Here is a 16,829-nt window from a genome sequence, read left to right as displayed (position 1 = left end):
GCATGTGGGTGGAATCACTTGAGTAAAGAAAAAAAAAATATGACAAGGTTTTCCCCTGCGAAGCGGCTGATAATAAACAGGCCTCATCAAACACATCAGCAGTCTTGAACAATGACTGTCAGTGGCAGGAAATCACTGCAGGGTTAAAAATACAGTATATGTGTGTACATAAATATACACACACGCATATAGATAAAGATATAGATATATCCAGATTCATAGTATATCCATATATGTATATACAAGGACCACCATGTGAACAAGGACCACCATGTATGATGACACCTGTCCTGTTACATCACATATTTGATTGCATATATAGTGCAATGCAAGCCCCTGTGAGCATAAATTAAAGGTTCATTGCATGAATGTTAAAAAATATGCATGCATATTTTGGTCATATAGAGGGAAAAGAAACTCTTGTGTTTACGTTCACTAAAATGAGCTTTTAGGCTCCCATACAGCCTGTACTTGTAGTGATTTCATCATGACCATTGCGGCTGGTAAAGGAAAGACTTGAGTTCACGTGGGGAGACATCAGTGGATGAATAATGTTAGCAATATATTTCTCAACCAACAGATGGCACTCAATGTCATGCAGTGTAATTGGCCTCTAACTGTTCTGGTTTACCTAATATGCTGTACATCAATTAATCAATCCAGTTTTTTTCTTTCCTGGGGAACAATGACAACGCACAGGGAGTAGCCCACAATGTATTCACCAGCTCACTCACACACAAGAGAGAGAGAGAGAGAGAGAGAGAGAGAGAGAGAGAGAGAGAGAGAGAGAGAGAGAGAGAGAGCAATAAATAAAGGAAGAGTAATTATGAGGATTGAGTGGAGCAAGATGGAAAACCCCTAGAGACACCTTGTTGCTGTAAAGACAATTATTGCAGTGACTATTTAAAAACAAAAATACAAATCACTGTAAATGATGCCACGATACCCAGAATGCTATGCGGATTACTTTAGCTGTAACTGAATATGTCTTACAGAGGGTTTATTGGGCATTTTGAGGTATCTCAGTGTTTGAGACGGGATGGATTCTACAAAGGGAGGGAGGGACTTGACAAAAATGAACGATGACATAAGCCAACATCCTTGGCAGAACTCATTACAAATAATAAATAAAATAAAAGTAGACTTATGGTGTTCTGTGAGGGGCGAAATGCACACACAAAAGAAAGAAAGAAAGAAGAAAGAGCAGATCTACAACACGTGTGTGTAATTGCACGTGTGATTTTACTTCCTTTCCATCTTCTTCCACCTTTCCATCTCTTCAGCGGATTCGGCGTCTCCTCGCATCCGCTGGCGCATCTTCCGGGAAAAGTGCGCCATCTGGGTCTGAGCGCGCGCTGCCTCCTCGAGAACAACACGTCAACCACTGCAGTAGCGGCAGGAGGAGCAGCGGCAGCGGCAGCAGCAGCAGCAGCAGCAGCCACGGCCAAGGTGCCTGACTGTCAGCCTCACACACACGCTGCTCATTCTCAACCGCCTGGGAGAGACGGACCTGCTCACAGTGCGCCAGTCATCCGCGGACGCGTGCACGCGAGGAGACGATTCTCGGCTGAAATCTCGGAGCTGCGGCTCATTGGAACGTGTCTTGTCTGCGCTTTACGTAACCGCTTCTGCGTAATTTTGACCCGGGTGTTGGATGCCGCGTGTTGAAGACCGGGATTATTTTGTCGAGGATCTATTGGCGTGCGCGTCCTTCTTCTCCTCCTCTTCCTCCCCCTTCTCCTCCTCACTCCTCCTTCCTCCTCCTCCTCCTCGTACGCCGCCTTTCATCCTAAGCAGCCGACTGACGGGAAACATCTGTGTGAAGCAGCAGAGGCAGAAGCAGCAGCAGCAGCTGCTGCAGCAACGCTGTAAACAGACGAGGAGGAGCCGCTGCAGCCCTGTTGAAGGTAGGCGTCTCTCTCGGCTTCCTTCTCCCCGTCACGTTTCCATGATGTGCTCGTTTGTTTTCGGCCGGAATGGTGCAGTGCAACGAGTGCAGGGGCGCATGCAGCATGGAGAGTGATGGAAGCGAAGGGGAAGATGAAGAAGAGAAAAGACAAAAAAACAAACAAACAAACAAAAAAAACAATCACTGCACTTCCTCCAGGAGTGTGTGAATTCACGGTGTTTGTTGTGAGGACGCACATTGTGCAAAGGTGGTGGTGATGGGGTTGGGGGGAGGGGGGAGGGTTGGGGAAGTGGAGGGAGAGAAGGGGTTGGGGGAGGGGTAGCACTGCGCACAAGGAAGGCAGAGGCTGCAGAAAACATCTCGCAACGTGCAGTACGCGTGATGCAGATGTTGTGGAGATCGTTTTTGTTTTTGTTTTTTTTTTAATTCACATTCAGATGGACATGACACCTGAAAAATAAGGTTGTGTCATTTGTATGTACACACTGTGCAGTCTTTCTAGGCTTTGGATTGTGGATTCTCAATTTGCATGTGAAATAATTGTACTTGCAAAACATCTGACATGGTCAAACACGGCAAAGCGTTTCCAGATTTTCATCTGCTAGAAGACAGCAGTTCTAGCCGGGGACACATATTTATGATTTCTCTTTAAATTTGACGACTGAGCGATGAGGTCAGAACTTAAATAGATGTCTAAATAGAATCTTTTCTCGCCCTTGTCTCAATCACCCAGCAATGCCCAGGAGTCCTCCAGCTGCCGCCCTGTGTACTTCCCCGAGAATGGAGTCGTAGTACAAACCACTCTGGGATTCAGACCAACTGCCAGCATGTTGCGGCCATCCACCGGAATACGCAGCAGCCTGTTGGAAACGTTAAGGAGTAGGCGACCTGGATGGATTGTCGGCCTCTGCGTCGCCCTCCTCTGGCTCCCGGGTGCTGCCGGATCCACCCTGAACTGCCACAAGACCTGCATCTGCGCCTCAAACATAGTCAGCTGCTCCAAGATGAACCTGACCCATGTTCCGACGGGTCTGCCCACGTACGCCGCTGTCCTGGACCTCAGCTACAACGACATCAAGCGGCTGAGGTCTGAGTGGACCCCAGAGAAGCTCCCGAAGCTTCACAACCTTCTCCTGAGTCACAACAACCTCCTCTTCCTGTCAACCGAGGCGTTTGTGCACGTGAAGCAGTTGCGCTACTTGGACCTTTCATCCAACAGCCTGCAGCAGCTCGACGAGTTTGTGTTTGAGCCGCTGGTCAACTTGGAGGTCCTCTTGCTGTACAACAACAAAATCACCCAAATCGACCGCTCGGCCTTTTTGACCATGATAAACCTACAGAAGCTTTACCTTAGCCAGAACCAAATCTCCCGTTTCCCCACAGAGCTGGTCAAGGAAAAGTCCCGGTTGGACAAACTCAGCCTCCTTGACGTGTCCTCCAACAAGATCAAGGTAGTTCCCATTGACGAGCTCCAGGCGCTGCCCGCATGGATCAGGAACGGCCTCTACTTCCACAACAACCCTCTGCTGTGTCACTGTGACCTCTACACGCTCCTCGCCCACTGGTACATCCGCAGGCTCAACTCTGCCATTGACTTCAGAGAGAACTATACCTGCATTCTTCCTGGTCCTGCTAAAACCCAAGTTGGCATTTTCGAGCTCAGCGGCGAGAGCATGAACTGCAGCACCTTTGTGGAGGAGGGCAAGGATGCTTTCCTGGAGCAGACGCTGATACTTGCGTGTGACACCAAACACAGAGACATGCTAAAGACCTGGACCCTGCCAGGCAATGTGCCAGTGGTGCCGGGAGTCAATCAGACCGCCAGGATCTTGAAGGACGGGAACTTGCAGATTAGCCCAGTGAGGTCTGAGGACTCTGGCACTTACACGTGTCTGGCGATGAGTGAGATCTTCAATGAGACCATCTACGTGGTGCTAAAAGTCCACAACTTCACCATGCACAGCAGTGGCGAGACCCTGAACACGGCCTACACCACCTTAGTGGGATGCCTGGCCAGCGTGGTGTTGGTCCTAATGTACCTCTACCTGACGCCGTGCCGCTGCTTCTGCTGCCACAAGGGCAAGGCTCTCGGCGAGGACAGCATCCACTCGTCCATGCTCAGCGTGACGCCCACCCACGGTGACCAAGCCCTGAAGGCAGACCTGAACCGGCATGTGGCGTTCATAGACTCCAAGGAGGCGCAGGGGCAGAATGGCAAACTCAACCCCAACGGGAATGAGGACGAGGAGGACGAGGATGAGGATGACCTGGATGCAGAGGCTGGATCCCTCATGAAAACCAAGAGAAAGAAGTCGGTGGCTGAGTCCATCAGTTCCGTTTTCTCCGACACCCCCATGGTGGTCTGAGAGGAGACACTCAGTCATGGATGTATATGCGGTGGATCTATATAGCCACGATTTAGTTTGTGTAAACTATGTGCTAGAACAGTGAACAGGGGTCGCCCACAAGCAGAAGAAAAAATATATATAATCTCAAAGGGAGTTCTCAACAAGAAGAGAAAAACTAAAACATACACAACATGTCCTGTTGTCAACATGGACAATGAGCAAGACTTTTTTCCAGCATTTTAATCTGTAGCACTTAATATTCATACTGTGAAAGGATGGGAGTGTACATAGACGAGAGGAAACTACTGAGTTGTCCAGCGGGGGGAGCTGCAGTTGACCAACTGTCGTAATCAGCACTCAGGAAGCGATCGGTAAATTTGCTGAAGTGTGGAACCACCCCATGCCCAGGCCGAGATTAGACAGTAGAGTACGATACAATTAGTAAAAATAATAATAATAATAATATATATATATATATATATATATATATATATATATATATATATATATATATATATATATATAGCCTATTTCATTCAAAAAGTATTTTCAAATGTACAAGAGCAGTTTGCATAGACCCATATTTCTGTGGCTGTGGGCTCTGGATAAATCTCCTGTTGCCTGAAGTCGTACGGTGAAGCAGCTTGCCCTGTAATACCCCAGGGGTCTCACGCAGATCCGAAGGGAAGTGCAGATCTGTCATTTAGACGTTTGGAACCGTTACATAACAGGGGCCATTGCCGGTCTTTTCCAGTCTTGCCTTGTAGGAGTCCTCGCTGCACTCAGTTCATTAGAACGATCGTTGTCTGTCGTCATCGTCGTACGTGAAGAGACGCACATTAGAGAAACTGCGTCTATGGTGTTGAATAGCTGACCGTTGCTAGGCAGGCAGTAGTTAATAAGTGAATCAGAACAGCTACAACTGATACACATTAAATTCAGGGATATATACAGTATATACATATTTTTTGCCCTTTAAATATATATTTCACATAAGTGTAAAAGGCCAGTAACGCACGTTTTGCCTAGCTTGAAACAGAGGTGTAGCTGCGCTTTCTTTCAAAAGGTGCGAAATTAACTTTAGGCAAAATTGTTCACTTAGATTAATTAAGTTTCATTAAAAGAAAAAAACAACCACTGACATGTTCTGCCATAGATCTGAATATCTTGCTACGATGCACAGCCGGTGTTTCAGTGTAGCTGTGGCAGAGGAAACAACAGTTAGCTCTGCGTTAGCATTCCATCGCTACACTGAATCAACAGGCGTCCTGCACGTAGAGACCATCGAAAATCCAGGAGCTGACTTTAAAGATGGTAGCGTGTGAACTGACAGATCATTTTTGACCCCTTAAATCCTGACAGTACCCGACCCCACCCCGCCCAACCCCACCCCAAGGAACAGTACCTTGCGTGCTTCACAAATGGCGTTGCTAATGCTAATGTCATTTTCGGGGCCACGGCAGCAGGAGAGGGCTGAAAGTTGTGTTACCATGAAGTCACAGTGACGCTGAGCCATTCTGCCTCTGTGCTGTTCCGAGCTGTGTTTGCTTTTCCGTGTGTCGTTACCTGACTGAAGTTCAAGAGCGATCGTTCAAGCAGTCGACACACGCGGTGCCCTTTCAGCAGCCTGTTAGCGAGGCAAGCGCCTCAAGCTCTTCTTTAGATATTTAGAAAAGAGAGCTTTGCGTTTCTCAGATTTTACCCTCAGATGAAGTCGACGGTAAATGCTATACAAGAGCGTTCATCGTTCACCTTTATCGTCCGCAGCCGTAGCTCTCAAGCATCCAAGTGTGCATGACTCTGGACCCCATGATCTGTCTTTGTTTTATTTTTTTTCTTACTCAAAAGTGAGGCCATATTCACAGTTGCACCGCAGCATCTCTCTCGAGTGGGCGCAAAAAGGAAGTCACACTTATCAGAGAGGTGGTGGTGGTGTGTGCGTGCGTGTGTGTGTGAATCATTCCGGTCCTCACACGTAGGAATGGCAGGTGGAGGAATAGAGAGCGGCAAAAAATACCACGAGACGGGCCTAAAATGCTGTCTCTTATTTAGCTCTGCTGCCGATAAAGAATCCGTCCCATCTTCACAAACTGAGCCCCCAGGGTTCTTTTTATTTTTATTTGTGCAATTTTTTGCTTGTCTTTACGTCATTGATTCAACCCCCCACCTCCTCCTCCCCTGAATTTCAAGGCCTCTGCACTCTGCATGAGGAATAAATAAATAAATAAATGAATAATGTGTCTTCTTTGGGGTTTCAGTTCGATTCATCCAGGGGTTCCAGGAGTCACTGAGGATCTAGCGAGGCTTCAATCTCTCTCGAAAATAAATTTGCCTTTTTATAAATATATATATGTATCTATATATACAGTATATTATATATATGTGTGTGTATTAAGACTCACTTTTCTGTGTGTTCGGTATCGATTAGTTGTATCCTGCTACATTCTACCAGTGTACTAGCTGTGTACCTGTATATTCCCAGTGTTGCTTATCATCCTGCTTTTCCCATCCTGCCTCTGTGCTCCTGTTGCTCATTTCAACATTCAAGTCTAGACATAAGAGTTTTATTTTTTAAAGCGCAGGGCGGGGGGTGGGATTTAGTTTTCTAACGAAATAGGATCATTTTGAACTCGACTCTGTGGTAGAAACATGACAAAATAACATACATATGTATAGGTTGGACAAGTCTTTCTTTTGGAACAGCCAAATGTGACAGTATGGCAGTGAGTATGTAGCCACCGGCAGTTATTTTCAGTCTTTCAAGACTTTGCGTACAAAGCCATAAGAGACGCCGCAGAGAAACAGTGAAACGGTGCTTTGTCAGATCAGCGACAGATCCAACTCTCTTTCCGTCAAAGGCAACTCGATGATGAAAGCGTTGAATGCCTTAAAATCCAACAGACCTCCCCTCTCTTGACCTCCCATGAAACCCTCTCTCCACCTAATGGGCTTCTAAATGGATTTGAAGACAGGACAAGCCGATCTGCTCAGGACACTCTTAGTTTCTGAGTCGTTGCGTAATGGGAGGTGGGCTGTAATCACATTTTTTATGACATGAGTTTTTGTCCCCGTTGCTGTTTGCAGTTATGGCTCATTAGCTCTGTCCTCAGTAATGGATCATTAAATGGAAGGGAGTGGTCTGCACTCTCTTGTCTGCTAGTGTGCACAAGTGGCAGTTAGTGTGGATAACTTAAGGGGATAAAAGCGAGTTTCCACACAGTTTCCTCCACCAACAGAGATTTGTTATTGGCTTTGAGAGACTGGCCGCACGGTTCGAAGGGGTCTGGCAGCTTTAGTTGAATGGCTTTGCATGTTGTGCCTCAGAGCTTCTCAGATCGAGGGACAGGTTCAGCCTGGTAGGCATTAAAGTTTAAGATCACCGATATATCATTTGACTGAATAAATGATCGAGTTTTACACTTTGTCCCTGCCTCGAGTCTTTTCACAATCCTTTGCATGCTCCCACAATTCACGTTCCGCTGCAGCGTCTGACAGGAGTTACTTTGGATGAAATGGGGCATTTTCTTTACCCTGTTTGATTTATTCTATAAAAGTACAATTGTGATATTTGGGCACAAAATAATAATTGAATCAAGTTCAGAACAAAGATGGCAACAATAAAAAGCACTAAATATGAGTTGTTGATGAGCATAATACACTCACATATATGAAATTATATTTAACTCAGAAACTCAAAAATCTGAATTTAATGCTCGACAGTGTGATATTTAATAGCCTAATGATAGTTAATAAACTACCATGTCATGGCATCAGCAGGCCAATATTGAGCGCCTAACCCCACCTACTGGAAACATGAGGTAGTACCCTAGCCATTTCGAATTGGAAAATATTTTTTTCTCCACGAAAAATGAGCGATTTTACCTTAATGATTTTAATATTAAACTTTAATGTTGCAATGTGTAATGTTCTAGTCATGCAATAAAAATTGTTCAAAAAAACACTGAATAACAAATAAAAGTGATCATTCTTTAGCCACAGAAACAACTTCATTTAGCAGCACGATGAGTAAGTTGAGGTACCGGCTTAAATAAAAAGGTAGTAAACTGACCAGAAATAACATAATAAAACAAACATTATGAAAAATACACAATTTTTTTTTTCTGATATTTAGCACAAAAGTGCACAAAACACATCATTCGCACTCTCATACTATGTGCATTCAGCAGCTGGAGTCTCCTCCAATGGCTCTGTTTAAGGCTGGATGGCCTCATATTGGCTGCAAAAGTGACTCCACATCACCAAACGTCTCGCATGCAGGATTCAGGGTGCCAAGAACGAGCTAGCTGACTCGTTCTTTGGGGTTCTGATTCAGTTTTCTCGCACCCAAGCTGGTCCCAGGCGAGCTGGCTGAGGGAAAGCGTTGACACTTCACCGTTTTGGACAGCGAGGAGCTGATGAGTGGCGACTCGCCAGTGCCTTTGCGCTTTTGGCCGAGCGTTTTGCGCTTGCAGCGCTCCGCCTTCTGCTGCACTCCTGCAGGTTTCCCTCCATTTCGTGGGGCGCGGTGGGGAGATGAACTCTGTCTTTTTATTGCTCCCACAGCCTTGTCATTCACCTCGTGGTGGAAAGCCTCTGAGGTGACGGCCTTCTTCGCGGCAGCGCTGCACTCTTGCCCGTATGTGTTGCACCTTTTTCCGGGACTGACGCCGGCTGACATGCTAAAGGAAGACAATTTAGCGCTTTGACCGCTGTGCTGCCTGTTCTTGACTGTTGCCGGTCCCACTGAGGTAGACTTAACAGAGCCGGTGGGTCTTGGGGAGGCCGCTCCGGACTTGACGGGTGACAGTAAGACTGGTGGGGCGACATGAGGCGACACGAGGCCTGATGACACTTTAGGCCTTTTCCTGGAGGATAGAAAGTACAGTACTGTGGGTTATGGGCTCTTTTAGAATCAACAGTGTGTATTGGTACTGAATGGGAGCCAGTGTGATTCAGCCACATAAACATGTCTCCCCGTGTCGCTTACAGACAGCTTACACATCCCTCTAATGCAGTAATAGAAAAAGACTCACAACTGGATTTATGAAAGTTAAGAGTCCAGCTCAGTGACGGATGGGGGACAATTGGATAAAACAGTTGTGCAACATTAATTTTGTCCTGAGGAGACTGTATGGAGTTTGAGAATCACTTTTTTCTCTCTGTATGAACTAATACACTTAAAAGCTCTGGTGTGACACCTAGTGGCCTTTGTTGTTCTACACAGAATTTTCAGTTTGTTTCTTGGGTCAAAATAAACCCCTTATTATCTATTTAGAACCTGTAAATGAACAAAAGTATGTATACACACAAGTAGCTAATTTTAAATAACGTACATTTTTTTCCCTGCGCATTTCGAGCTTTCATCCAAACATGGAGACTCATGTCAATGGATTATGAAGTTACTAAAAGTGGCAGCTTGAGGAAAACTCCTGGCACGGTTAGTTTGTTTTCCTAAATCTATTTCCTAAGCAACAGCAGATACATTCCAGAGACAACCAAAATAGTTTCATTTTAAATCTTTCTTGAAGGGTTATTTCTGTTTCCAGAGAGATGAGCATCTGTTCTCCCACCATACAGAGGCTGAACAGCGTCAGATGGCATTTTCTTTTACTCTTTTTTATGACCTTTATATTCCAGTGTAATAACAAGAAGTAACTCAATGTCACTGCCGGTCCATGACTCCCATTTGCACTACTGTGTGGTTGCTTTTTATCAGGTTTCTGATTGGCCAACACATCTTTACACCCCAGTGGTTTGTCTTTGTGTGTGGCTGACATCCTGCACGTGAACTATTTTATTTAAGAACACTGTCAGTGTGGACAGGAAACTGGAGGCTGAGAGAGAGAAAAAAAAAATTGGCTTTTTTTTTAAACCACCCACGCATGTTTCTTCTGCTGTTTCTTCCGCGTGAAGTGTTGCTCACCTCAACAGATGCGTGTCAACGTGCTGCTCCAACATGGCGCTCAAGGCGACTCTGAGGTGGTGCCACCGGCGGTCAAAGGTGAATATGCTGCAACCCAACGTCCTGCATCCGAACGTGCACAACTAAAACGACAGAAAATATATATTATGTTTTCCAACACGCACCCTGATGAAAAATGACCCTTCCTGAGTCCGAGTTTGGCTTTCATACTCACACCAAGAGGCTTGGGGTGCCAAGAGGCTGCATGTAGATCTGTGTCCTCCTCCGGTTCCTGCTCACCGTCTTCACTCTCCTCACTCGACACCATGTTGAAGGGGTAGGGAGACTGCACCTTCACTTCCACCGTAGCACCTCCTTCCTCTTTGGGAAAGTTCATGGAAGGATCCCTGGACCTGGAGTGAAAGGATGAGACAATGTTGAAGCGTAGAGATGTAAAAAATAACTAAAAACAAACAAACAATGTTATATAACGTACCTGAGACTGTGACAATTGTTTTTCAAGTTGTGTTTGCTGTCCTGAGTTGTTGTTTTGTCCTGAAAGGCTTCCGATTGCTGCTCCATATTTTGCCCCACCAAATCCATGCTCGACTCCACTGGCAGCCGATCCGAGTTTTTAGTCTTCTCCATCCCTTTCTGTTGCTGGTGGGCGGAATCAATCTGTGTCGGGGGAGAAAACAACACAGCAACATGAAAGAAAAAGATCCCATCACACCTCTATCTGTCTTTATCTTTAGCCGGAAACAATGACCAACAAAGAATAAAATGTACATTGCATATAAGCTCCCTGCTGCAGAGCTTCTTCCTCTCTGGATCCCGAACTTTCAAGTGTTTATTCAGGTCACATTCTTTCTCTATGGGACAGAAAGCAAACACAGGAGACAGTGAGCAGCGGGCGGACACAGAGAGCCAACATGAGCCATCATCCATACTGGGAGAAAGACTAAAAACTATGTACATAAAATATGTACACAAATTCTACTGTAACATATGGTAAGTACATATATGTGAACAAGAAGAAGAGGTTAAGAGTGACAGATAGCAACAGGCTTACTGTCAGTGTTTTTGGTGATCCGACCGAGGGCCTGCATCCCCTGCAGAGGACTGATAAAACCACCAACTTCTCCAGTCTTGGGCTTGTGCACGGAGGGTCTCTCTGACTGAGAGGCTCCCGAGGGCCGCAGAGGAACAGTGCGGTGCAAGGCAGATGAAGAGTGGGGTGACTTGTCCTGAGGAAGGTTCTCTGCTGAAGAAACACTGTAAGAAAAGTTTGGGAAGTAACATTTAAAGTTTAAAAAGATAAATAAATTAAAGCTCAAAAGTCACAGATTTGCACAAAAGTAGAAATATAAAAATATCTCGTCTGAGTGTTTTCTTGTAAATATGATACTAAGAGTATTCAAATATTTTCCTTTAAAACTTTATCTTTGTCTTTATATTTCAGAGCAATATTATTAGGATTAGAAGGTTTACAGGTGTATTGTTTAGGCATATTATGCTGGAATAGAATATTACTGAAAGTAAACATAAGGCAAACAAGAATACCTGTGGCGGTAAATTGCATGAAAACTGAATCAAAACTGACCATAATCACCATCATCTAAAGCAAAGCGCAGCATCCAGATTGTTTACCAGGGATCAATCAGACAACTGAACGCCTTCTCATCTCATCCGTTTCCATGACAGCGCAATGTAAACACCCTTCAGCAGTAAGTACCTTGGTGTCACCTTGTGAGCCTTCGCGGGCCTTCGCTGGGGGAGAGGTAGTCTGGCTGAGGGGGCGGAGTCAGCTCCCTGACGTTTACCTTCCTTCTGCCTGTCTCTGGAAGAGGCCTGATTCAGCACCGGGGGTCTTGGACGAGGCTGCTGCTGGGGGGTCGAGGCAGACGGCCGGGTGCACGCCTTGCTGAGAGGACTGTGCCACCGCTCGCAGTGCGCCTCAAACGCCTGGGGCTTCACCACCTGGCCACAGTGGCCGCACACCACCAGGTAGAAGTCGTCGTGCGCGGGGTAGTGGCCGTATATGTGCATGTCTGCGTACGGGACAGAGCGCAAAAGAAACGCATAGAATAATATGACTAATTGTACACAATTAATTAAGAAATTGTACACTGACTTGTTTTTAAAAATGTGAAAACATATCTAGCCCTCTGTTCACAGCCTCCAACATAAACCATGTTTTTAGAGTGGGCCATCCCAAAACTCTTGAAGCTGAGAGAACAACAGAAGTAAAGAACTGACTTCTCTTATTTCAGGGTTTGTTTACTGACATAATAAGGACACAGTGTTTTTGAGAAACACTGGGTAAAGTGATTTTAGCACAACAAGCGACATTGACTGGAATCTCCTCCCTCACCTTCTTTCCTCAGGGTCATGGTCTCGGAGCGGTTGACCACATGCTTGCTGTTGTCTTCTTCCGTGTTATGCGTTGCTGTGTGACAGGCATGGTTAATAAGGCGGAGTAAACAAAAAGCAGTAAGAGCGTGCAGGCAGCAGGTGTAGCAACACATTGTGATACCCTAGCTGTCTAAAACCCGGAACAAAGCCCGGATTTGAGAGGAATTTTGAGTATTTACTCATACCCTGAAGTTTCTTTTGTTTGATTGTTTTTTTAAAACATAACATGCACCTTGAACGTCTATTTTTATCTATCTGGTGGCATCGTGAATTACTGGTATACTGGACAAATTCGTAACAAACGATGTTGTCATTTAGGGGGCGGTAGCCTGTAAGTAGGTTTCTTAAAAATGGTTTAAACGTCAGTTTAAACGTGTTTTATACAAACTGTGAGAAAGATATCTTTATATATGTATATGACATGTACACAGTTTTGTTGATGTTTTCGGTAAACACAGATTTCAAACTCTCAGCGCTAGGACCCAGTGGGTCTTTTGTTTGGGTCGCCCTTTATCTGTTTACCACCAAAACGAATCACCGTTTCTTGGCACCGTGGCATCGGGGGTACCGGATGTGGTGCCGGAAGTGCCACTCACCGTCAGACGGCAAAATGATCATTTTTTCCACCCAACAACTCCAGCTCATTCCGACAAAATCGTCGAGATTCCAATTTCGCCGAAGCACAGCGGCCATTGCTGATCTCGCGCGCGCTCACGAGGTAACACCGTAAGCTCACGCGCCCGGCGTCACGGAGCTCGTGAGCGCGCTGCTCGTGCGCACGTACGAAGCGCCGTGGAGTTCGTTTGGTTCGTTGATTTATGTGTTTGTCTACTTATCGTGTACCTCTATTCTTGTAGAACTATACAGTTTTTTTTCCTTCTAAAATCGAAACAATAAATTCAAACTTGAAATTCGTTCGTCATGTCATGTGCAACAAAAATGATTGCCAAAAGGTCTAAGCCTAATTTCAATTAAATTCCTTCAAGATAACACAAAAAACTAACAATATAAGTAACTGGTTTTGCATATTTTCAAGTTGTTGTAAGATTCATGTATTTTCCCCCAAAACATTTTATTTATTTATTCTTTCAAGTTGCTGTTAACTCTGGATTTTAATACATTTGGTTGTTTAGTTTCATATAGTCTACAATGAAGTAACATTTAGTGATTATTCATACAATAGCGAGACTACACAATGCCTGATGATGCCTGGCATGTTTATTCTAAAGTAAAATGCTGCATAGTAACTCCTAAAATGATTACAGTGTATGATGAAAGTCTCTCCGAGCCTGTGCGTGTCACATGAAGAATATAAGATCGTAAATTTGTAATACAATTTTATTTTTGTTAGACACAGAGTCCCTGTGGACCATTGCAGGAATCTAAATCTCATCTGCTAAACATCAAAGTGGTTGATGAAGCTAAAAATATCCAAAAGACAGATATCTAGAGAAGATTCAAGCATAACGAAACCAAGGGGAGGGGATTTCTTATTCCCTTGACATGATGAAATAGAATAAAGACCGAAGTAAGTAAACAATTGTCATGTGTGTCGTGCAAAAACAACTGAATGAAGATCTGTTATCATCAATTTTTTTTAATAAAGACTGCATATCAACGTGCTGAGGCTGTGCAACTGAAACACTGTACAACAGCTTTGAAAAGCAAAATAAACAACAACAAAAAAAAGACCAAACCTCTCTGTGGATTTAACTTTGAAATTGCTCACAAGGTTACAAAACAATCAGGACAATATAAACAAAAAAAAAAACCAAAAACAATAAATCTAAAGTTTAAAAATACCTATCAAAGTGTGTATTAGTTTCAACTTGTTTTTAATTGTTAGTCCCACAAATTATATCCAGCGTCCTACATAAACTGAAGCAAAGCAGCTGGTAAACTAAAATCATTAATTTAACCTTACAGTGAGACACTGAGGTGCAAGGTGACATAAGGATTCTATTACCCTCATTTCAACCATTAAGCAATGGCAACGGGATGTTCTATTCTAATAAGAGTGCTCAAAAATAACATATCCATTGCTTTGCTCATGCACTTCAAGTAGTCAATATTCATGAAGATGTCTTTCAGATTTTGTACACTTAATAGCCCTGAGTCATTTTGTGAAAATACAAAATGATGTAATGTGTGGTACTAAGAAGTGCTACTGTCAAATTGACAAACAGATTAAGATTCATCAACAAGGCACAACTCAGGGGTCAAGAAACATTGCATTTTTCTATAAATGAACATAAAAGCATAAAGCTAACTGCAAATCTTTGGAATTGTTTGTGTGCATTCAATTTCCTTTAAAAAAAAATACTACAGTTTAGTGGCCGAACTATTTAGTATTTAGAGATTTAAAAAAAAATATTAATAAAACAACAACAAAGAGAACAAGCTTTTGGAAGTGAATGTCGTCCAAGTGACTGGTTCTGCAACACTCACAGGTGAGGAAATCTTTAAATGAGCATACTGTCCACTTATGAAGGCTGAACCTGTCCCGCCACATTTGCGGGCTGGTTGGCGGATTTGTGGAAAGGAGTTTCTTTGAAAATGAACCAGCAGTTTCCAGCCCAAAGGATGAGATTTAGGAAACCGAAAATCTGCCGAGGAATAAGATGTGGATTTTTAAATCAACAACACAGGCCGTCATTCACACAAGTTAAAGCATTTCTCGAAAACTCACCACTGAGGCATTCAGTCGGCCCATGTGAGGCACAGCACCTGCCTTGCACTCGTTCGCGGTGTTCTTACAAGCATCAAAGAAGGTAAGGACCTCGGAAGGATCGGTGGCCCACTTCACATCAGTCAAGCCCTTCCCCCAAGCAGAGGATGAAACCAGCCACATGAAGGCAAAAACTGCAGTCACCAACAGGTCCTTGACGAAGACAGAAAGAAAAAACCCAAACAAAATTCTTAAAACAGCCAAAATCGGGCATGATATTTTCTTGGAGGTACACTTCATTGTGCGGTATGCTCCGCTGCGCCTTGTGAACCACACCCTCTGCACAGTTTCATTTACACAAGTGTGTTAAACGCACCTTCTTTGACCTTCTGTCAGATTCCGACGCGAGTTTGCAGCCAAACTTGCACAAGTAAAACACTAAACATTAACGTACGCTTCCTCGACGGCAGGTTCGCTCGTCTATTCAGCTCAGCTGTGTCAAATAAAACACAAGCGACACTTTGTAGCCGCTTAAAATACAAACCCCAGGGTGGTGTAACATCGACTGGTTGCACTGCTAGTCTAATAATAGAGGGAGACCGGCATTTTAGACTAACTTACCACTATGGGGCCGCGATTGGACTGCCTATATACGTGCTGGTAGCCCAGGTAGAGCACCAGCATGGCAGTGCAGTAGAGAAAGGCCAGCACTCCGATAGCGACGAAGAATTGTGCCGAGGACGAGTGGTCTCCAGTGAGGTAGACCACCTGCGGGGCCGTGTGATTGGCAATGCAGGTGGGCCCATTGAGGGATTCCTTCATCAACCTGTGCAAAACGTGAGATGGAAAAGCATCGAGTTATTGCAATCTTGGACATTTGATGGGTAATTTTCCCCCCCCCAAAATGAGGTTTCACCCAGTTACTTTTCACCATGATGTCAGTGGAGACTGTGGTGATGGCTTCTAATCCACGTTAACTGCTCTGGAGTTTCACAGAGGACAAACATTCCACACACTGCCAATATTATGGGAAGCCAAGGGGACAAACACAAAATGATAATAATAATAATAATAACGATAATGATGATGATGATAATAATGATAATAGCACAAGAAAAACATCAAGCATCCATGCCGCTCAAGTCCTATCATCGAAGTATTTTCTTTCATAATTTATTTATTTCGATAATTTGACTGCAGAGACATGACATTTTATCATCCAATGTATGTGAGGTCAATTGTAAACTCTAAATTGTCCTTGGTATGTGAGTGCGAATGGTTGTTTGTCTCTATGTGGCCCTGCAATGAACTGGCCACTTGTCCAGGGTGTCACCCTGCATTCGCCCTATGACAGTTGGGATAGGCTCCAGCAAACCCCCATGACCCGGAGCTCGGGAAGAAGCGGCTAAGGAAAATGGATGGATAGATGGATGGATGGACATTTTAGTAAGTGGTCACTATGGGTTTCCATCCTACAGGCACTGCATAGAATGTATTCCTTTTGCGAGACTCCAAAATGATTATGTGTCCCAGAAAGCACACAGCGCCTCTGCCTCTGAGTTGAGGATGTGAAATTTCAACAACCTT

The 16,829-nt window shown here is 44.4% G+C and overlaps 3 protein-coding genes across 3 annotated transcripts in view; 1 reads left to right on the top strand and 2 right to left on the bottom strand.

The window, feature by feature from the left end:
* The first annotated feature begins 1,255 nt into the window (after window positions 1–1,255).
* Window positions 1,256–4,724, top strand: amigo1 (adhesion molecule with Ig-like domain 1). Its single transcript, XM_076026456.1, has 2 exons — window positions 1,256–1,907; window positions 2,643–4,724. Exon 2 carries the CDS (start codon window positions 2,737–2,739, stop codon window positions 4,273–4,275), a length of 1,539 nt encoding a protein of 512 aa, XP_075882571.1. The 5' UTR covers window positions 1,256–1,907; window positions 2,643–2,736; the 3' UTR covers window positions 4,276–4,724.
* A 3,420-nt stretch (window positions 4,725–8,144) lies between these two features.
* atxn7l2b (ataxin 7-like 2b) lies at window positions 8,145–13,309 on the bottom strand. Its single transcript, XM_076026442.1, has 9 exons — window positions 13,171–13,309; window positions 12,534–12,608; window positions 11,895–12,210; window positions 11,232–11,434; window positions 10,949–11,031; window positions 10,656–10,837; window positions 10,395–10,572; window positions 10,181–10,302; window positions 8,145–9,122 (listed from the first exon to the last, which is right to left on the bottom strand). The coding sequence occupies exons 1-9, from the start codon at window positions 13,265–13,267 to the stop codon at window positions 8,558–8,560; spliced, it is 1,821 nt and encodes a 606-aa protein (XP_075882557.1). The 5' UTR covers window positions 13,268–13,309; the 3' UTR covers window positions 8,145–8,557.
* A 585-nt stretch (window positions 13,310–13,894) lies between these two features.
* The window catches only part of sypl2b (synaptophysin-like 2b), a 4,328-nt gene continuing 1,393 nt past the window's right edge, over window positions 13,895–16,829 (bottom strand). Inside the window, exons 4-6 of the mRNA XM_076026455.1 lie at window positions 15,864–16,068; window positions 15,264–15,455; window positions 13,895–15,180 (exon numbers count right to left, since the gene is read on the bottom strand). Of these exons, the coding sequence (XP_075882570.1) occupies window positions 15,058–15,180; window positions 15,264–15,455; window positions 15,864–16,068 (520 nt within the window). The 3' untranslated portion in view covers window positions 13,895–15,057. The remainder of the gene's footprint in view (window positions 15,181–15,263; window positions 15,456–15,863; window positions 16,069–16,829) is intronic.

The sequence above is a fragment of the Nelusetta ayraudi genome, unplaced genomic scaffold (genome assembly GCF_046127955.1).
Source record: "Nelusetta ayraudi isolate G7.1 ecotype Tasmania unplaced genomic scaffold, CSIRO-AGI_Nayr_v1 ptg000019l, whole genome shotgun sequence".
NCBI classification, from domain to species: Eukaryota; Metazoa; Chordata; class Actinopteri; order Tetraodontiformes; family Monacanthidae; genus Nelusetta; species Nelusetta ayraudi.
This window is presented reverse-complemented; position numbering and strand designations above follow the sequence as displayed.